The sequence below is a fragment of the Protobothrops mucrosquamatus genome, unplaced genomic scaffold (assembly GCF_001527695.2).
Source record: "Protobothrops mucrosquamatus isolate PMUCROS unplaced genomic scaffold, P.Mucros_1.0 scaffold_200, whole genome shotgun sequence".
NCBI lineage: Eukaryota > Metazoa > Chordata > Lepidosauria > Squamata > Viperidae > Protobothrops > Protobothrops mucrosquamatus.
The window spans coordinates 95,121-115,083 of NW_015386276.1; the positions used below are offsets into that span (position 1 = coordinate 95,121).

Genomic DNA, 19,963 nt, shown 5'->3' on the forward strand with positions numbered 1-19,963 from the left:
AACTTTGCTTTTCTCCACATTGAAACTCATTTTGTTGGATAGGGCCCATTGTTCCAGTTTGTCAAGATCTTTTTGAATCCTGAGCTTGTCTTCTGGGGTGTTGGCTATTCCTGCCAGTTTAGTGTCATCTGCAAATTTGATGAGTTCCCCCTCTATTCCCTTGTGTATGCTTAGCTTTCACTCAGTAAAAACATAAAAATAAATCAACCCCATTCTCCCGTAGTTTAATGCCCAAAGTATAATGTCAACAGTTCTGACAACTATGACCCAAGACCCTCTACTGAGAATCTCAAATAACTTAAAAGAGAAAGGACACATTTTAAAAAAAATTGTACAAGCAAAATGGGAATACTGTCAAAACTTACTCTGGGCTTTTCTCCTCAAAGTACCTGCACAAACTCTCAATGGAGAATTGCTATATATAGCAAACATAACTGTGTTGTGTAGCCTTATAACTCTCAATTATAAATATACTATATGATTAACCCTGGTGACTCCTAAAAGTGATATATTTATTTCTTGTGCAACACCAATGAAATCAATGGGGGGGGGAAGAGGGGGAAATCACACAAATTAGTCATTTTAAGATGCTGCCAAGTTTGAGAACCAGACCTTTGAGGTGGCTTGATCCATCCATCCATCCATCCATCCATCCATCCATCCATCCATCCATCCATCCATCCTTAAAGCATGAAAACCAGCTTGGTGACTTTGAGCTAGTCACTCTCTCTCTCAGCCTAATGCTCTTCACAGGGCTGTTGTAGGGAAAATAGGAGGAAAAAGGAGTATTGTGTGGGTTGGTCATCTTAAGATATTTATAAAAATAGTAAAGGCGGGAAATAAATTTATCTCTCCGAGTAGCCTCTGGCTATCTGTTCTTGTGCCACAGGATCTTTATGGTGCCCCTATCTTTGCTGGATTGGTTGCAAGATTATTAGTGGCTTTAGGCTCTGTTAATCTTTTTGGATCCTATCTGGAATGTCATGTACCATTGTTTTGTTGTTAGAATGTTATGTTGGCATACTTGGCTACCTAAACAGAAATTCAAAGTAAAACAACTTGTTTGTTAGCCCCAGGTGAGAGATCAGTAAACAGACCCCAAGATAGGGAAGGGGAAGGGCTGTCACATATTTTCCCAGCATGCTTAGATGGCTCTCTGTCCTGATAATAATACGGAGCTCCTGGACTAATTAAAATTAGGGTTTTTCTTAATTCAACCTGGTCATTCTTAAGCTTTGCCTTGCATCAAACTTTGAACTAATGGCAAGAAGCATTATCTATGTCAGTTTAGTTCCGGCTATGCTTCCATCTTGTGTGCTCACCTTCTCTCCACCCACCCACCCCCTTTTGTGAGTGTGTGCATATAAACATGCATACTTTAATATGTACACTTGGGAGACAAAAAGTCTGAGAGCACTAAATAGCTATTAATACCAATATTCCATACGTCATTTTTGACATGTCTCCGATTATTTTGAAGCTATCCTTGACTTATGGCCATTTGTTTAGTGACTGTTTGAAGTTACAACAGTACTGAAAAAAGTGACTCACAACCAGTCATTACACTTACAACCGTCACTGTCCCCATGATCACATGATCGCAGTCCAAGCATTTTACAACTGGCTCACATTAACAATAGTTGCAGCATTTTGGGGTGTGTGTGTGTGTGTGTGTGTGTTACATGATTGCCATCTGCAACCTTCCCAGATGAATTCCAAGTGAAGGGGGAAACTGGCAAGGAAGATCCCAAATCACAATCATGTAATGTCTGGCTTAATGGACATGGCAAAAAATAAATAAAATCATAAAATCAGGTGCAGTCACGTGATACCTCACTTAATAACCGCATCACTTAATGACAAATATTCCAATCCCTATTGTGGTTGTAAGTTGAGTGCTATATATACTGATGAATTATTACGATTTACAATTTAAATAATTACTATCTGAAAAGCATGTCTTGGTTGGATTTGATCAACGCATAACATATCTTGCCGCCAAACCCTCAACTTCATGCCATTCAAGATATTGAATTTCTATTAGGCACGAATAAAGGCAGCACCCTCCAGCAATGATTTATCCCTGGAAGGTAAATATCCCCACCATGTGGTATACCTGGATCACTATTATTTTTTTTTGAAGGTCAGTCCTTACTTGTGGGATCATCCCATTCAACAATTACGTACCATGCAAAGCTGAAAGCAGTAAAATATGGCAGTTGTTTCTATAATCTTAGCTTTATTTTTTAAAAAAATCATCTAGTCATTCTAGGTTTAGAAAAAAGTCAGGATACACTTTGGATAAATACCTCATTCGGAAGTGTTTTAATTCTGATAGTCTAATGCAGAGGTCCCCAAACTTTTGGGCACCAGGGACCGGTTCCGTGGAGAGAGGATTTTTCGCGCACTGGAGAGTGCGTGATTTTGTGTGCTGCCTGCATCTTACGGATGGGGCTTTTCTTGTTTGTGCGGCCCAGTTGTTGGCATGCCGCGGCCCGGTGCTGGTCCACAGACTGGAGGTTGGGGACCCCTGGTCTAATGGCCAAGTACATTGCATCTCATTTCTGCACGCTATCAATGTAATGAATGTCTGTTCAAAATTCTTAAGTTACTTCCCTTTTTCAATTTTGGCAGGTTTGTGCAGCAAAGACATTACCAGTTAAAACCTATTTTACAAACATTTTTAAAGATCAAATTCTGATTTCTATGAGAATCTTTTCCAGTTCCTTTTCTGTATCATTTAGTGCAAATACTGGGGTGTATGTGTGTGCATATACATTCACATGCATTTGCTACAGTATATGTCTTCCATCTGTGACACTTACAAATGAGCAGAATTATCCATTTTAAAAAAGTAGTTTATTGAACATTTGACATTCTGATCCTGGATATCTTCCGATTTTCTTTTATAGTTTGTAGAAAAGAGTTTAGAAAAGTCCACAAGTTATAACTTACTTAGCAAAACAATTATTAAAGATAAAGAGCACCTAAACAAACACTCTCTGGCATTTAGTGGCAAATGGCCTTTAATAGGACAAAAAAAAGAGAGAGTCAACAGTAAATAGTATTTACAATTCTTTTAGCTCAAAGTTGATCTCTAATGTACTGCAGCTAGATAGTTTTAAAGGCCTAATTTAATCAGAACCATCATTGTTGAAAGGCAAAGATGATAGTCATTCATTTAGCCCATGAGAAGAGAGTGTTCCACCTTCTGAATATGAGCTGAAATTCCAGGCAAAGGATGGAATAATCAGTGCAAGAAAAATTAAACAATACAACAGCAAAGACAGACACTGGCAGTATATCATGCAAGAAATCTGGAAGAATTCCACATCTGTTGTAGTGAAGGCCAACCATTTTGAAAGGTCCAGAGAGATTTATGTTCAGTTCTTTAGCACATTACTTTTTTTTTTTCCAAGACAACTTCAAATTTCTTCACCAGAGACTTGGGAAAACTGTTGAATGAAATCAGCAAGATAATAGACCTCTAGACAAGCAACAATAGAGAATTAGTGCTCCAAACTGGGAAAAACAAACTACTGATTGTACAAAATATTCTCAACGTGAAAACATTGAAAATCCAATCAAGCAAATGTATCTTTCTTCAGGTTCATACAATTTAATTTATACAGACTACAAAACAATACAGGTAGATATGATTTGCTAATTGCAGGTCACCCCTCACCCTGGGAAAGATCTGGAGATACTTCATAGTAGTAATGTATCATGTTCTTCAACTGTGCAAAGTCTAACTGTTCATAAGAGGTAATAATAAAAACGCAAGTTGAATGACATGCCAAGATCTTCCTAAAGGACAATCTTTTTTTGGTCATGGTAAACATATAAAAGTATATACTATTAACTTGGCTTGTGAATCTACTGTTTCTACCATAACCTGTCAAGTTAATTATTAAGCACACTCTTTCTATTTGGGGTCCTTTTTAATATATTGCACTACAACTCCCATTGCCCAAAGCAGTCTATGCAAGACTAGCTGGGGTTAGGCATTTAATATGACCCCACCAGATTTGCGGAAGCTTGTCTAGACTGCTAACATACTGGCTTTTTATTTCCAAGTAAATGGCTTGAAAACATCTTCAAAGGTTTTAGAGAAAAACAGAATAATTAGAGCATTCCTAAATAATCTTACAGCCAGCTGTAAAAACACAAATATAAATAAGAATTAAGAGAACCTAGAATTCAATCAAGCATGCAGCTTTCTTGAAATAACACTGGTTCTCTCAAAAACGATGGTTCAGTGCAGTGTTTCCATAGGCAATTTGACATCTGTGCATTTCTTAGGCTGACTTTTTGTTGTTGTTGACAATAATCAACAATTTGGACTGATAATATGGGATATTTAGAAGTAGAAAGTTCATAGGGGTGGAGTCAAACATTTATAATTTTAAAAATGATAACTGTCACGAGTTTATGGAACTTAATGTATTATTATTATAGTAAAATATTGTGAAACTACGTATACAGAGGACACAAGTTGTTACTGAACAATAGAGAACTAAGGCTCTAAACGTACACCAAATCTGATTTACAATTTATTTCATTCATACCATAGGGAAGTCTTAGGGTTGAAATCATACAAGCTATATGTCAAAAAAGAAGTATAGGAGCCTCCTTCCACTTTTACCAGTATATATGTGCAAGTAATGGGCTGATCCTATATTCTTAGCTAAGAATGTACTTTTAAGAAGGATTAGAAACTTACTTTTCTGTAATTTTGAAAAGCAGGAAGTAAATTGAACAGGGCATTTTGTGTTACAAACTCTGTGGTTAGAAATACACAGAGTTGAGAGATCTCTGTGAAAAATTATTTCTAGCTCACAGAGAGGGGCCGAGTCTCCACTGTCATTCATTAAATTGTAATAGCCCAGGCCTTTTTTAAAAAGATGTTGCTTCTCAGCAATAAAGGATCTTACTTTGGTAGAAAATGCACACCGTGCTGGCATGGTTTATAAATATCATATATTTGCCAGAGAATATATGATAAAAGCACTACTTTTAATCGTGGCTTATATATATGACAATGTGAAAAGGCAAGTTACTATATTTGTGTTTATTAGAAAATGAGGTTCCAGTTGGTACTGCCCTTTGTCCTCCATAGTACAAATATTTCTGGCGATCCAAATTACTCATATGAAGAACACAACCATGAAAATGCAGGGTATGAACAAAGCCCATTCACAGAGCATCTCTTATTCTACTTGGCTATGGAATTTGGTCCCCACCTCCAACCCAAATAAAAATAATGTGATTGGTTGTCTTACTCATTTCAGTGAGACACTTAAAAGATAATGACTGTAACTGGACTAAGGATGTTGAGGCTTAGGAACTGAGTTTTAAATTAAGCAAGTTATCTTTTGCTATTCCATTACTATGGCTAGATGCATTATTTAAAACCCCAACAGGTTATAATTTCCCATTTCCAGTACTCAGCATCCATTATCAACTTAATTTGGAGACATCCTCTAGAAAGTGGCAAGCTGTTGGAAATCTTTTATGCTAATATGTGTGTGTGTGTGTGTGTGTATGTATGTATATATATACACACACACAAACATATATATCTCAAAATAAACAATTCCCCTTTCTCGAATGTTAATGAGCTGCAATATATTCTCGGGATATTTGGTTGAGCTGCTGTTCATCATGTTTAATTTTTCTCACTCTGCTCCATGGCAATGTTAGGTTGTTAAGGTGAAGTCCACTGATTCCATTAAGGAAGAAAAGGAACGTTGCAATAAATTCACACCAATAGGTTAACGTAAAACTTAGGATAGTGATGTAGTCCCTCAGGAGGATTAAGAAGCTCACCATTCCAGCTGATGACAGTAGAAATGAGGCAAGAATGAGGATGGAGCCCATGGACCATTTTCTCCTTGAGTTGATATCTTCGCAGACTTGAGAGACCATGAGAAGTTCCAGGCCAAAGATTGCAACAACAACGGCAAAAGACAACGTGCTTCTTATGAAGATCATTCCTGTGCTTATCCCTCTGATGTTGGTCAAAGCGAGATCAGTGGTACATTTCAAGGTGCTGTTGCTTCCGAGGGTACAGAAATGCCAGAGCCCAAAGAGTTTTCCTTTTGTAAAAAGCCAATGGCCATCACATACTGCAATGGACAACAGGACAATGGCAATTGCAACACAGAGGATAATTAAGCTCCTGATAAAGGTCTCGAAGAATGATTTCTTTGGTCTTCTACGAGTAAGTAACCACTGGGTCTTCAGGAGAATTTCCCAAAGAAGGAACAGGAAAAAGAAAAAGAAACAAACCTTTAGTTCAGGTGAAACAGAGCGGGGTTTTTTTTGTTAAGAGCTGCACTGCCTTGGGATTATCTTTTGAAAGCCACAGTGCCTGTGATGGCTGGAACCAAGACAGAGAGTAGCTGTGCAGCCAAAACCCAAAGGGAGTCAGGCCATGTATATTCTACCAATAAAGGAGAATATTTGTAGCTCAGAGTTGGCATGAGGGGGTCTTTGGTGCTCTCTTGGTTGTTTTCTTGTAGATATTTCATTACCCAAATCAGGTAACATCACAGTGCACGGTTATGATACTTACTTTGGGTAATGAAACATCTGCAAGAAGACAACCAAGTTCAGAGAACACCGAGGACCCTACATGCATATTCACTTTCTAATGCCCCCTTTTCTCAGATTCTTTATCTTTCTATACTTTCTTTCTCTCTGTCCCTTGGGGTGGCAGGGCACCATGCTCTTAGCAAAGATCTAAATTGCCCACTTGCTGAGTTTCTGAAAACAACAAACCGTGACTTTTGGCATGCCAATTAATACTATCAGTGAAGTCAACTAAATATGCTTTAAAGACCATTTATACACAGTTGATCTGAGAGTGCCTTGGGAAGAATGCATGCTGTTTAAACGATATTAATGTATTCCCATGAATTCTATAGAATAAAAACCCTAGTAAATGTTCCATTAATTTTTCTATGGAAATGTAATATTTGGAAATAAAGAACATTATCTGTAATTTGTCACTGCCAAGGAAATTAAACCGAAACAGTCATTTTAACATGACTTCCTTCTTTGAATTTTTTTGTACACACATCCTGACAGGCCAACTATTCAAAGAAGTCTCAAGATACAACTTTTAATACCAGAGGATATAGCTAGCAGCACGCATTTTGCAAACAGAGCTGAGACTGATTCTTGACACTCAGAGGAAATCCTCCCCCCACCCCACTACAAAATAGGCTTTTAAACTCTTTGTGGGTAGCACAGATCAAATCTATTTACCGAAACGGATTTTCTTATTTTCAGGCAGGCATTTCTGATTCACACGGTTGCACTAGCTGTTTGGCTTAAGACTCTGCTACAAATATCCCAAGGAAACATTTTAGCTTGACTCTCAGAGACTTAATCTGCCTGCCCAATTTGGTCTGCAGAGCCTCATACAGGACCAATGCTTTCCCCCTACAACCTGGAGGAAGAATAACAGCACAGAGGCAAAACTGGGGAGAGTTGGCACCATCCAATTCACTTTTGTCCGTCTGCTGCTTTTCCCCACTGAAAGGGAACAACAGGAAATAACGCTGCAGGATTAGACATGTTTTGCCTTTCCTCATCACAATATCAAGGTTCGACTTTCCCCTCTTGTGAAAATAACCTCAGTACATTCTGAGTCCCAGCAGTTTTGACTATCTCATGTATCCACCCTGGTGTCCTCCAACTATGCATATTTATTTCACTTACAGTAGGACTTTCTTCATTTTTAATCCATAAGAGCTACCTTGTGAGGTAGGTTGAGCTGAGTGGCAGATGTAGAATCGCCCAATAGGTTTCTTTGGCTAGAAAATATCAGAACCTGGATCTCCCTGGTTCTAGTCCAACAGTTTGACCACTATACTGTGCTGGGTCTTGATGTTTCTCTGGCATCAAAAAGTAGTTAACCATAAAGGGACAAATATAAAGCACGAAACCATAGCCCTTGTTATAATGCATGCTGGCAGAGCCAAAGAAGCAATCCTTCATTCACTATTTTTCAATTGCTTTCCCTCATCTGCATAATACTGTATTGTACTCGTTTTGTAATACAGGTTTGTCCTCAACTTTCAACCACAGCTGAGCCCCAAATTTCCATTGCTAAACAAGACGGATACTTTGCCCCCATTTTATGTTCTTTCTTGCCACAGTTGTTAAGTCAGTCACTGCGTGTATGATTAAGTTAGTAACAATTTGGCTTCCCCATTGACTTTGCTTGTCAGGTCGCAAAAGGGAGGTCACATGACTTCAGGACACCACAACCATCATGTATGCCAGTTGCCAAGCATCCGAATTTTGATCACGTGACCATGGGGCGGCTGCAATGGGTTATAAGTGTGAAAAATGGTCATAAATCACTTTTTTTCAGTGCTATTGTAACTTTGAACGATCACTAAACAAATGGTTGTAAGTCAAGGACTATCTGTATTCTTTATATTTGACAAGCAACAGGCAGGAAACACCTTAATTCTGAAGGACTGTAGTTTAAGACAGGACAGGGAACAACCCCCCCCAAAAGAAGAAAACAGTTAGAATAGCAAGAAAGAATAAGCATTACCCCACCTCATGCGGTTTTGCTCATAACATAGCAGTATTGAGGCAGAGAGAAAAATCTCAAAGCTTTCAGAACTGGTGAGTTTGAGGAACTGGGTTTTTTTTAAAAAAAATAGTTTCTGGCATCAGGGACATCAAGGGAGAATTCATTTCAAAATGTCCAGGATCAATGGAGTTGTAGAGAGTAATGGCGCCAGGAAGAGATGTGCTGGAATATCAGCCTGGAGAGATGAAGCAATAGAAGGCTTTACAAGGATAAGGAACCTTTGCAAGGTCTATATGGATGACACTTCTGAGTCAGCTGCTCAGTAGGCAATTCACTCACTCCAGGTCTAGCACCACTTGATCGTGGATGCTCTCTTGGTGGACATTTTTGAAGTCATCCAGCTATCGTGGTTTTTTTTTTTTAAAGCAAATGATCACTTAAAACAACTGTGGGGATTTACTTATCCTATCCTCTTCTGCTTTTTTCTTACTTTCATTAGACAGCTAAGTGGGGGTTTAGCTCTGAATAACTTGGGACTTAATTCCAGCTAAAATTAATTCTCTTTTTGGCATTAACATTAACTGAGGTTTATTTCACCGTGTTATGATGTTCATATGACCCCCTAATACCCTCTTTGACCCAGTTAAACATGCTGTGTGAACAAGGGCTGAAGGAAAGATACCAGATTCTAAATCTTCAGTGAGCTAAATGGCTGATAGACATAGGTGAATGAAAACAACTGAAGACCAAGAGAAACAAGCAGCAGTAATTGGCAAGCAATGACCAAACTTTGCACCACCCACTATAGCAAAATGGGTAGTTAGTAGCTCTCCAGATATTGCTCAATTAAAACTTCCCCAATTCCCAATCATCATGGTCAATTATGAGGAATGCTGGGAACTGAAGGTCAGCAATATTTGGAGGACTAATGATTTATCATCCTTGCATTTAAAGGTATTGAAAACTCTAATATATATCATAAATGCTAAAGATTAGAAAAATATATCTCAGGTTAATCAGCACTGTCCCATTTCTGAGAAATTTAGCTCTAAAAGTATTGACCAAGAAAAAATCCCTGATTTCCTTTTCACTGAATTGTCATTCCTGTGGCGCAATTTGTTTTGAAAATCCCTCTTGTACAAGCCTTGCTGTGTATGAGCTAGTTTTGCTGAAACATCAGTAATAACATGCCAGCAAAAAACAGATTTGCTGATCTTTGTAAACAACTCATTGCATTCTAAGAAAAAAGAAGGAAACTGAGCAAGTTGAGTTACTTTGCTTCTTGGATGCCCCCACCTTTAAAAAAAAATAGAGAAAGAATATGGAGCATAACTTATTTAATTTGTTCCAAGCTACTTATCAACAATTGTTATAGGAGGCACCTGTGCTTGCTTCTGTGTAATGAAGTAACACGTTCCATCTCTCTGGGTTAGTGTGATTCCTTTCTTAGTTCTTATCTGTGTTTGTGTAATGTCTGCATGAGTGTGTGTGTGTGTGTGCACATACTCTGCTCACATGACCGTGAGAGAGAAAAGGAAAAAGAGCTTAGAATACAATAGTTGTAATCTGTGAAAATACCCAAATGATTATCCATAAGGATGCACAGGCAGTTTGTTTTTTCCTGGACTATTTTTCTTTGCAGTCTTTGGCCAACTCTGGCCCATTTTCAAACTCCACCTTCTTTTGTTGGCTTCCCCTCTTAGATTTAGTCTAACTCTGTTCAATGTTTGGACAGATATCCTCTTGATAAACAGATAGACAATCTCTCTACAGAATTTCTTTCCAACCTTCTGTTGTGTTGGAAACATTTCACTTCGCTTATGCTTCTCCTCGCCCCATCAGTTGGATTTGCATGTGTTTATTTGAATTCCCCTCAGATTATCAGGCGGATGCATATAGGTTGATGTCCCCCGTCCCCCATGCTGCATCTGTCTTGTTTTAGAGTATGTAAGCCTTGGGAAGCATAGGGCAGGCTGTAAATGCTTCTTTCTAAACCACACAACCTTCCATCTTGAAAGAGAGGATGCCTAGTTTTGTTTGCCTTAATTGCTCTGCCCTGGGTCACATGACTAGGAGAGGAGGTTAAGAATGGACTTTAAACAACAGCATTCTCAGCTGCCTCTCCTATAGGGACTATAGGGGATCTTTTTTTCAGGAAGGTTTTCATCCAAGCAGATCTGCTTTCCTTTTTTTGAAACGTAGTATTTTTTTTTTGCTAGCTTCTCCCATCACATCCACCCATTTTTATCTCATTCGGTTCACTTTTGGGAGAACCGCCCGACCAATGGATATGGATGGCCAGACCGTCTGAATGTAAAAATCTTCATATAATAACTAGGGTTGCCAGGTCTGCTTCCAAAAAATAGCAGACAAGCGGGGTGGGTGGGGGTGTTAAGTAGTAAAAAAAAGTAGACTGTACAGCTTTAGATTACGTACCATTTCATCATAAAGCTTTTGAATAAAAAAAAAATGTCCACTATTTTGTGAAAAAAAATAGTGAACATAATGTGAAAAAAGTGGACTGTCCACTCAAATAGTGGACACCTGGCAACCCTAACTAAAACTATCTGTGGAACCAGAGAGAGACAGAGAAAGAGAGAGAGAGAAAGAGTACTGGCACTCTTTACTGAAGCCCCCTCTTCAAACGTGTTTTTTTCCCCCCCAGCCCTAAAACCCTTCTCAAAGCTGTGCAACCCCCATTTGCCGATAGTATATCTCCGAAGGCAGATTTAAAAGTCAACTTCTGGGGAGTGGGAAGAGGGCAGATTGCATGACAAAAGACTTCCAATTTTCCACTATTTGAGCGCTCGGTTAGGGAAACTCTCTGTCTAAAAGAGAAAATGCAACAGTCAGGATTTACGATTTTGGGGTGCAAGGGCTCTCTTCCCTTCCCCACCCCCCCGCACCCCGCGTTTCGAGAGAAAATTTACAAAGAGCAACAGGTGAGAGAGAAGTCCGCCGATCGCCCAGAGGAACCGTTCCGCCTGTAGGACGAAGAGCCAACGCGTACCAGGGAGAACAAAGGACCGGCCGGCACAAGGCTTCCAGGGATGGGAACCCCCCCTGCCCTCCCCAATCTCGCTCCCTGGTCCCAACAAGCGCCCCTTCCGCCCCCAGGACGCGGCCCTCTCCCCTGCTGCCCCCGGGTTACCTGCGCTGCTATGGCTGTCATGGTGACTCGGGCTCCCGGCGGCGGAGGAGGAGGAGGAGGAAACCAGAGGGGAACTTCGCTCCGCTTTGTTCCCGGCGCTGGTTGGAAAAGTCTTCCGCGGCCCTTCCGCGCGCCCCCTTCAGAGCCAGAGGGCTCCGGGCAAGAGATGTGAGCAGAGCGGCCCCCCGGGCAACATCCCCGGGGAAGCGGGCAGGCCGGGCGGCGGAGCGCCCTTTAAGTTTTCCCTCCGGCTGAGTCAGCAGCCCGGCGGCTCCAGGAGGAGGAGGAGGAGGAGGCGGAAGCGGGCAGAAGGCAAAGCGGCGGCGGGAGAGGGGGGGGGGTTGCGAGTGCTCCGGGCAAACAAGGCGCGCCGGGAAGGGCTGCTGCCTTTTGCGCCGACCTCGCGAAATTGAGGGGAGGTCGATACTTAAGATACACCCCCCCCTCTTTTCCCCGCGCGCGCTTCTTCCAAGAAGGCGGTGTTCTCTCTCTCTCCCCCTCAGCGGGATCGAACCAGTTCCTTCCTGAACCCGAGATTTGCTAAGGTTCGCACCGCGCTGGGCTATAAAGGGAGCGTGTTGACCCCGCTGCACGGTTGCCCCAGTTTGACTTAATGTAAGGGTGGCTGTTTTGGGGTTAGCGGGTCAGTGGGTCACTCCGACGTCGAGTTTGTGCTGCATTGTCAGTAGCTGGAAACCTTGATTACCGACAGGAGTGGAACTCGGGAACCTGAATTAACCTGATCGCCTGAGCTTGCACAAGAGCCGGCGAGCTAACCACACGATGAGTGGGTTATGCACAATAGGCTGCCGCAAAGAAAACAAACAAAAACATTTGGGCAAAGTTAAAACTCATCAAGATTAATCCCTTATGGCTTATGCAAATACAGGCAGGATGTTGCAACGCCTGAGTAGCATCTTATTTCCTGGATCCCACTAAAGAATTGCAGGGCAGTGACGGACGCCCACTGCTTATCCTTCTTTAAAAGCAGATGAAGAAGAGGGTTAAAGGCCAGCAGAATCGAGGCTAGAATAAGTCCACAACACCCCCCCCTCCCCCAAAAGTTTTCATCTTCTTGTAGTCAGACTCAGCTGCTTGTAATCATATAATCAATGTATGTTGACTTTCTGGTGACAAAGCCAAAGGCTTCCAAAACAAGGAAGTCACTAATTTAAAGAGATAAGAGTTTACTGTCCATCTTGCCATCCAGGGATTTTCAGTTTTCCAGACCAGTTTTGGTAACCCCATCCCAATTGTAGATTAATTGGAACATGTGGGAAAGTTTTTGCTTTTTAACTATAATCAGTGACTGGGTTGTGTGAGTCTCTGAAGCACAACCTGGTTAGGTTTTTGTTTAATAAGCTGTTTTGTATAAACCCAGTCTTTCTGGTTAATTTTTGGGTTAGTGTGTTGCACAAGACAGGAAATTGGAGTAATTAAAATATGATAAGGATATCATCAGCTCTGCCCTATCATGCTGATCCAAAATACTATACTTCTTCTTGTGCCATATCCGTTATCGGACGTTGGCGATCATGTTGGCGATCCTGTTTTTATCAGCAGCCGCACGAAAAATGCTGCTGAGTTTTGTCCAAACCAGTCCCTTAGGTTTTGAAGCCATGATGTTCTTCTTCTGCCTGGACCTCGTTTGCCTTCAATCTTTCCCTGGAGGATTAAATGGAGTTTGCCGTATTTTTCTGGGTGTCATATCACATGTCTGAAATATTCTAACTTTCCTTTTTTTATTGTTTTGATGATTTCCCTTGGCTTATACGTAACAGCCACCTGTAAATCCATATTTCAAACGCTTCTAGTCTCTTCAGGTGGCTTTCTGTCAGAGACCAACTCTCTACTCCATAGAGCAGGATAGAAAAAATATAACATCTGACAAGCCTGGTTTTCAATCTTAGGCTTATGTTGTGACTGCAGAAGACCTTTTTCATTTTGAAGAATGCTATTTGAACTTTCTCTATCCTTGTCTTTACTTCAATGGTCATGTCCCAGCTTTCATGTAAATTAGTATACCCACCCCGCAAAATTAGATAGGATAAAGACCCATCTCTCAGTCATTGCAGTACACATTGGAATGTGCTGAAGTTTGTATGATATTTTAGTGGGATGTGTGGCATTGACTCATGGCCAGGAGAAGCAAAGAAGACATCACAAACCTAGTGTTCAATAATGATCAGAGAAATTTCCATTTTCCATTTTTATCAACTGCAGTACCATCCTGAGCACTTCTTGCAACATATGAAAATATTTACTAACAGGAAGGAGGAGGCTAAGCTTGTTATATAAACCTAATCAATTACAATTTATTGAGTAATATGTGGCAAAATAAACCATAGCTTAGCGTTGTGTGTAAATCTAGCCAGAGTTTAATATCTGGCCTCAAATTTCACTGTTGGTGTGATTTGTGTGGTACACTGAATCATAAATTGCCTACAATAATTGGATTCACACCACATCTGAGTCAAAACTAATCTTATATATACTTATAAAAGGGGAGGAGAATTTATTGTTTTTTCTTTTTTTCAGCGTCCAGCCGGGGTGGATTCTATATGTTAAATGTTAAATTTATTTAGTATTTGTATTACCTTTTTCTCTTTTTTTGTACACCATTTTTTTCTTTTTTGTTGTTAGTGATGGACGTATGTTTTTGTTTTGTTTTTCTGTTTTGCATTTTACCTTTTATGATAAAACAAAATAAATATACTTTAAAAAAAACTAATCAATACATTTTAACCCAGAAAATTGCATGAACACAGTTTTCTCTATGAAATCCTGGAATTGTTTTTCATAATTAATGGAATTAAGTTAAACCATAGGTAAAAGTGTCATAAAAACATTGCTAACGCCAATTCCTTTAGCCATTTTTTTCTCGCTTTTGATCCTGAAATTGATCCAGAAAGCTGTGTATTGAACAAGAATAGCCTTCCCAACCTAGTTTTTTCTGAATAATAGTTCCTATGAAACTAAGAGGTAATGGGAGCATATTGCTAGCTAGAGGATAGTTAAGGAAAAGCATTCTGGATAAATTTTGTAAGTGAACTGCCCACAATCCAACTGTGTTTTCCCCAAAATAAGACCTGGTCTTATATATTTTTTTGCTTCCAAAAGAGATACCAGGTCTTATTTTGGGAGGATGTCCTACCTTAAGACCGCCGCAGCCAGGCCTCCCACCTGTGCCGCTGCTTGACTTCTTCAGCAGCTGCTTGCCGCGCTTGAGACCAGATGCCAATTGGCACATAGTGCTGGTGCCGCCGCTTATGGCAGGATATCGCCTAGTGCTTTGGGCTGGTGCCGCCTGCAGCAGGATGCCGCATGGCATTTCGGGCTGCTGCCGCCACTCATGACAGGATGCCGTGTGGTGCTATGGGCTGGTGCTGCCACTTGTGGCAGGAGGCCACACAGCTCTTCAGGCTGGTGCCTCTGCTCACAGCAGGCGGCTTCATGGTGCTTCGGGGTGGTGCCCCCACTTGCGTCAGGAGGTTGTGTGGTATGTTGTGTGGTATGTTGTGCTGTGGTGTGCGTGAACAGTGGCACTGGCGCAAAGCGCCACGTGGCACCATCCTGAAGTGTCACGCGGTGTCCTGCAAGTGGCGGCACTAGCCTGAAACACCGCAGGGCCTCCTTCCGTGAGCGGCGGCACCAGCATGAAACGCCATGCGGTGTCCTACCGGTAAGGTGAGCAGGTGTGGGGCACGTGGGGCAGCTCCACCCCCCCACTCCTGCCCTAGCTTGATTTTTAGGCATGCACCTCGCCCCAAAACTAGGGCTTATTTTGGGGGGAGGTCTTATTTTCAAGGAAACATGGTATATGCCTTAATTTGGGAGAAAAATTCCATGATCTCAGTGTTTATTTCTGAGTAAACAGATACAAATAAGTACTCTCATTTTCAAAAGGGAAAAATAATGATAATTTTGGTGGTTTGGGAGAAATCATGTAAATTGCATCATACTTATATTAGATAGAATTACTATATAAAAATCCCGTAAACAGGTAAAGGGCAACAAAGTTTTAGAGGTTTTTTTCTCTTTGTTGTCATCTAATGGCTGTTATTTGCAGCCTAGAACTACAGTTCTAAAGATCTACTTTAGAAGTCTCTCTAGATTGAAAAAAATTGGGGGGAAAAATCCCCAGAAATTAAGGAGGGAGAGAGAAAAAAAATGGAAAGGTCTGGAGGACAAGGCTTGACTAAAGTGGTAATGGGACCATTGGTTTTTTTTTGCCATCTCTAGTTCTAAGCCAGCTTTTCCAAATCCAACGTTGTTCAGCTATGTAAGACTACCTCTCTTTTTATTTAATCAACTCTGCAATGGTTGGATGAGTATAATCCAATGCAGGTAGTTTTCATCTTACATCCACAATTAGGACTAGAATGTCCATTGCTAGGCAATACAATTGTTAAGTGAGTTAGCTACAATTGTACAACCTTGTTTTGCCATGGTTGTTAAGTGAATCACTGCAGTTAAGGGAAGCACATGGTTAAGCTAGTCCAGCTTTCCCCATTGACTTTGGTGTTGGAAATCAGCTGGGAAGGTTGCAGATGGTGACCACATGATTCCAGGGTGCTGTAACTCTCATAAATATATGTCAGATGCTGAGTATCTCTAAGGATAGATACAATAAAGGATCCCTATACCTATTATTACACATGCTAACAGCAGCAAGATTAGACTTTGCACAGAGATGGAAGGATAATGAGACACCCTCAGAAGAAGAAGTAATAAATAAGATTTTATCCTGTGCAGAAATGGATAGGTTGACATTAGAACTTAAGGATAAGAGTGAAACAGATTATTATGAAATCTGGAATAAATTGTACAATTGGTTGGGGAAAAATAGACGGAAAAACTCTCTGATTCATAGTGAAAATATTAAATGAAAATTTAGAATATAGATGATGGGACCCACAAGAGAGAATATTTAAGAGAAAAAGAGACATTTGTTGGAATATGTGGATTACGAATTATAGAAATCAATTGGTTTTTTTTATAAAAAGTTTTTTATTTATAATACAGTTAAAACAAAGATGGACATAATGTGACATTCCAGAATAAATATTCCTAACAATTTGTTCCTCTTAATACGTATAATTAATACATAATTCTTGATCTCTATATAAACATATTTTTCTATACAATACAGTTATATATACAGTTATATACAATTCTATCTTAACGTTGACTTAAAGCCCGAGCAGTTCTCCTTGATTCACACCAGTAATAAAATTTGTCCCAGATCTCGAAGTAGTCTGATTCTGTCTTATCCTTCATTTCCATTGTGAGCCTATCCATTTCAGCACACGATAAAATTTTATATAAAATCTCTTCTTCTGTTGGGATTCCTTTATTCCTCCAGTTTTGAGCATACGCCAATCTAGCAGCCGTGAGAATGTGTAACATCAAATAAAACACTCCTTTGTTGTATTTCTACGTGGTTATGTCTAGTAAAAAGAGTTCTGGTTTTAACTCTACCACTAATATTTCTTCCAGTCATTTTTTAACCTTATTCCAAAAATCACGAGCTCGTGGGCACTCCCACCACATATGATAGTATGTCCCAATTGCCAGTTTACATTTCCAACATTTGGAAGAAACATTTGGACCCATATAGAAATCAATTGTTAATGATCTTTCCTTACAAATGTAAACTAAGCAAACACTGTTATAACCGACTATTATGTGATTTATGTTTTAAAAACCAATAAAATTTATTATATATATATATATGTCAGATGCTAAGCACCCAAGTCTGCCAAGTCACATTTGATCACATGACTGTGGGAATGGTGTGATGGTCATAAATGTGAGGACTGGTCGTAAATCACTTTTTTCTGTGCTATTATAACTTTCAATGGTCACTAAACAAATGGTTGTAAGTTGAGGATTATCTGTACATCTGAGAGGTTCTAGGCTAGGAAAGGTATCTTACCCACTCAGTTGTTTATTACATCAAGAAGATAATTCCATTTTCCTTGTTCTTCTGTTCTTAAAGGCTGTTTTCCCATTCTCAGGTCAGGAGGACAATCTTTTGCATGAACAAGGTGTATCATGAATTCACAGCCCATTCTGAAGTGCAGCAAAACTGAAACAATATCCATGCAGGAAAACAAAAATAAATCAAGGTTCTGGGAATCTCTTGATTTCAGCATTTTTCTCTGTTCACTTATTATCTGCAAGCTGGTGGAAATGGAGGGAGGGATATGCTTAAAGGTATTTTTTGAATCAGCCATGCAGCTGACAGTGTTTGATTGATTAGACTCCCAGTAATAGTGAGATGAGCAGTGTTAAAATATATGCATCAAACATTATGCCCAGGAGGTGGAAATTAAGGTTTGAAGGGAAGTGAAAGCAACACTAGGTAATGCTCTAATTTTGTTGGATGAAGTGTAAATCCCACAAGAACAAAACAAAGAAGGAACAGCAACATTTAGTTGATAGACTGTCACAATAAAAAAAACTTGGGTGCAAATTTGATCTCAACCTCAGAGCTGCTTGTCTGACCGTTTAGCATTTGTTCAGTCTGATGTATCTGATGGAATTGATGCAAAGTTAGAAAGGTAGAAAAGAATAGCAGATGTGCTCCCAGAAACTCCCTGAATAGATAGGAGAAGTGCTAAATATTTAACTATACCATTGTTACTTAAAATTATCTGTTGGCTCGGTTTGCCAAATCGTTGGTCTAATGTGTGACTCAATCCAGGCTAACATTTTCAATTCAGGTGCTCCATACTTCAGTTTTCCTTTGAATATCTTTTCAAAAAAACATTTCAGGATGGCAGCTTGGGTTTAAAAAAACCTTTTTCTACATTCACTTAACCATGGCCCCTATGCCTTAGCTAATTTTTGGTTTTGGGTGGAGGGTTTCCTAACAATAGCTTGTCTTCCTTGAGTAACGCAGCTTAATTACTTAATCCATAGCTGTACTGCTGTTAAAATAGTTTTTTTTTCCTTCGTGAAATCAACATCTTACAGCAACTGCAAGTTATATAAAATTTTCAGTAGAAGAAAATATATGTAGTTCAGGATTGGAGTGTGGAGTCCTTGAGGAAAATGATGTTACCCTAGTCTTGTGATGAAATATCTACAAGCAATCATGCTCAGCCTCCTGGATCAAAGTCTGCAGACAAAGAAAGATAAAGAAGAGCAGAATAATTCTAAGTCAAGTACTGCTTGTGACTCAGCTTCCTTCAGGACTCTAATCTATTTTTTTTTTTTTACAACAAAACAAAAACTTTGCTCAACCTGGATAAAAAGAAAATGGGATGTAAGAGGAGTCACACGAATGAGTGTAGATATGGTAGAGTAATCCAATCAGATCCACCACATAAGTAGAGGTAGTCCTTGACTTACGAACACAATTAAGCCCCAAATTTCTGTTGCTAAGCAAGACAGTTGTTAAGTGAGTTGTGTCCCATTTTACATCTTTTTTTTGCAGCAGTTAACTGAATCCCTGCAATTGTTAAGTGAACCGTGTGGTTGTTAAACAAATCTGGCTTCCCCCATTAGCTTTGCTTGTCGGAAGCCAGCTGGGAAGGTCACAAAAGGTGATCACATGACCCTGGGACACTGCAATTATTAAAACATGCCAGTTGCCAAGCACCTGAATTTTGATCATGTGACCATGGGGATGCTGCAATGGTCATAACTGTGAAAATCAAGTCATAAGTCACTTTTTTCAGTGTTGTAACTTCAGATGCTCATTAAATGAATAGTTGTGAGTAAGGACTACTTGTATTGCAGTACTATTATTGGCAGATGTTTTGATATGTAGAAGGGACAGCTGAGTTAGAGGAATTAACCAACTGTAGCTTCTTGCACCTCATCAAATTGCATCTAAGCCCATTATTTTGTTTTATTGGCTTATTAACTTAATACCTTGCCTGCAACAATGAAACAAATGCCAAATAAGATTTTATGATATCTCAAAACCTATTTGTATAAAACCTTTCAACCGAGGAAAGCATTTTGTACATTTCACAGCTGAATGAGTCTGCAAAGCTTAACTTTGCTATGTCTTTACGACATTACAAATCTCCATCCCTTCTTATAAAGCAGTGGTTCTCAACCTTTTTAATGCCGTGACCCCATAATACAGTTCCCCATGTTGTGGTGACCCCGGGTGCCAGGGGCGTGGCCAAGTGGGTGTGGCTGACAAGTGGGCGTGGCCACCAAGTGGGCGTGGCCACCATGTTGTGGTGACCCCCAACCATAAAATTATTTTCATTGCTATTTCATAACTGTAATTT

General features: G+C 39.9%; 1 protein-coding gene across 1 annotated transcript; it reads right to left on the bottom strand.

The window, feature by feature from the left end:
- Nucleotides 1-5,567: 5,567 nt before the first annotated feature.
- On the bottom strand, nt 5,568-11,758 carry TMEM37 (transmembrane protein 37). Its single transcript, XM_015825604.1, has 2 exons — nt 11,709-11,758; nt 5,568-6,240 (listed from the first exon to the last, which is right to left on the bottom strand). Exons 1-2 carry the CDS (start codon nt 11,727-11,729, stop codon nt 5,614-5,616), a joined length of 648 nt encoding a protein of 215 aa, XP_015681090.1. The 5' UTR covers nt 11,730-11,758; the 3' UTR covers nt 5,568-5,613.
- Nucleotides 11,759-19,963: the final 8,205 nt, after the last annotated feature.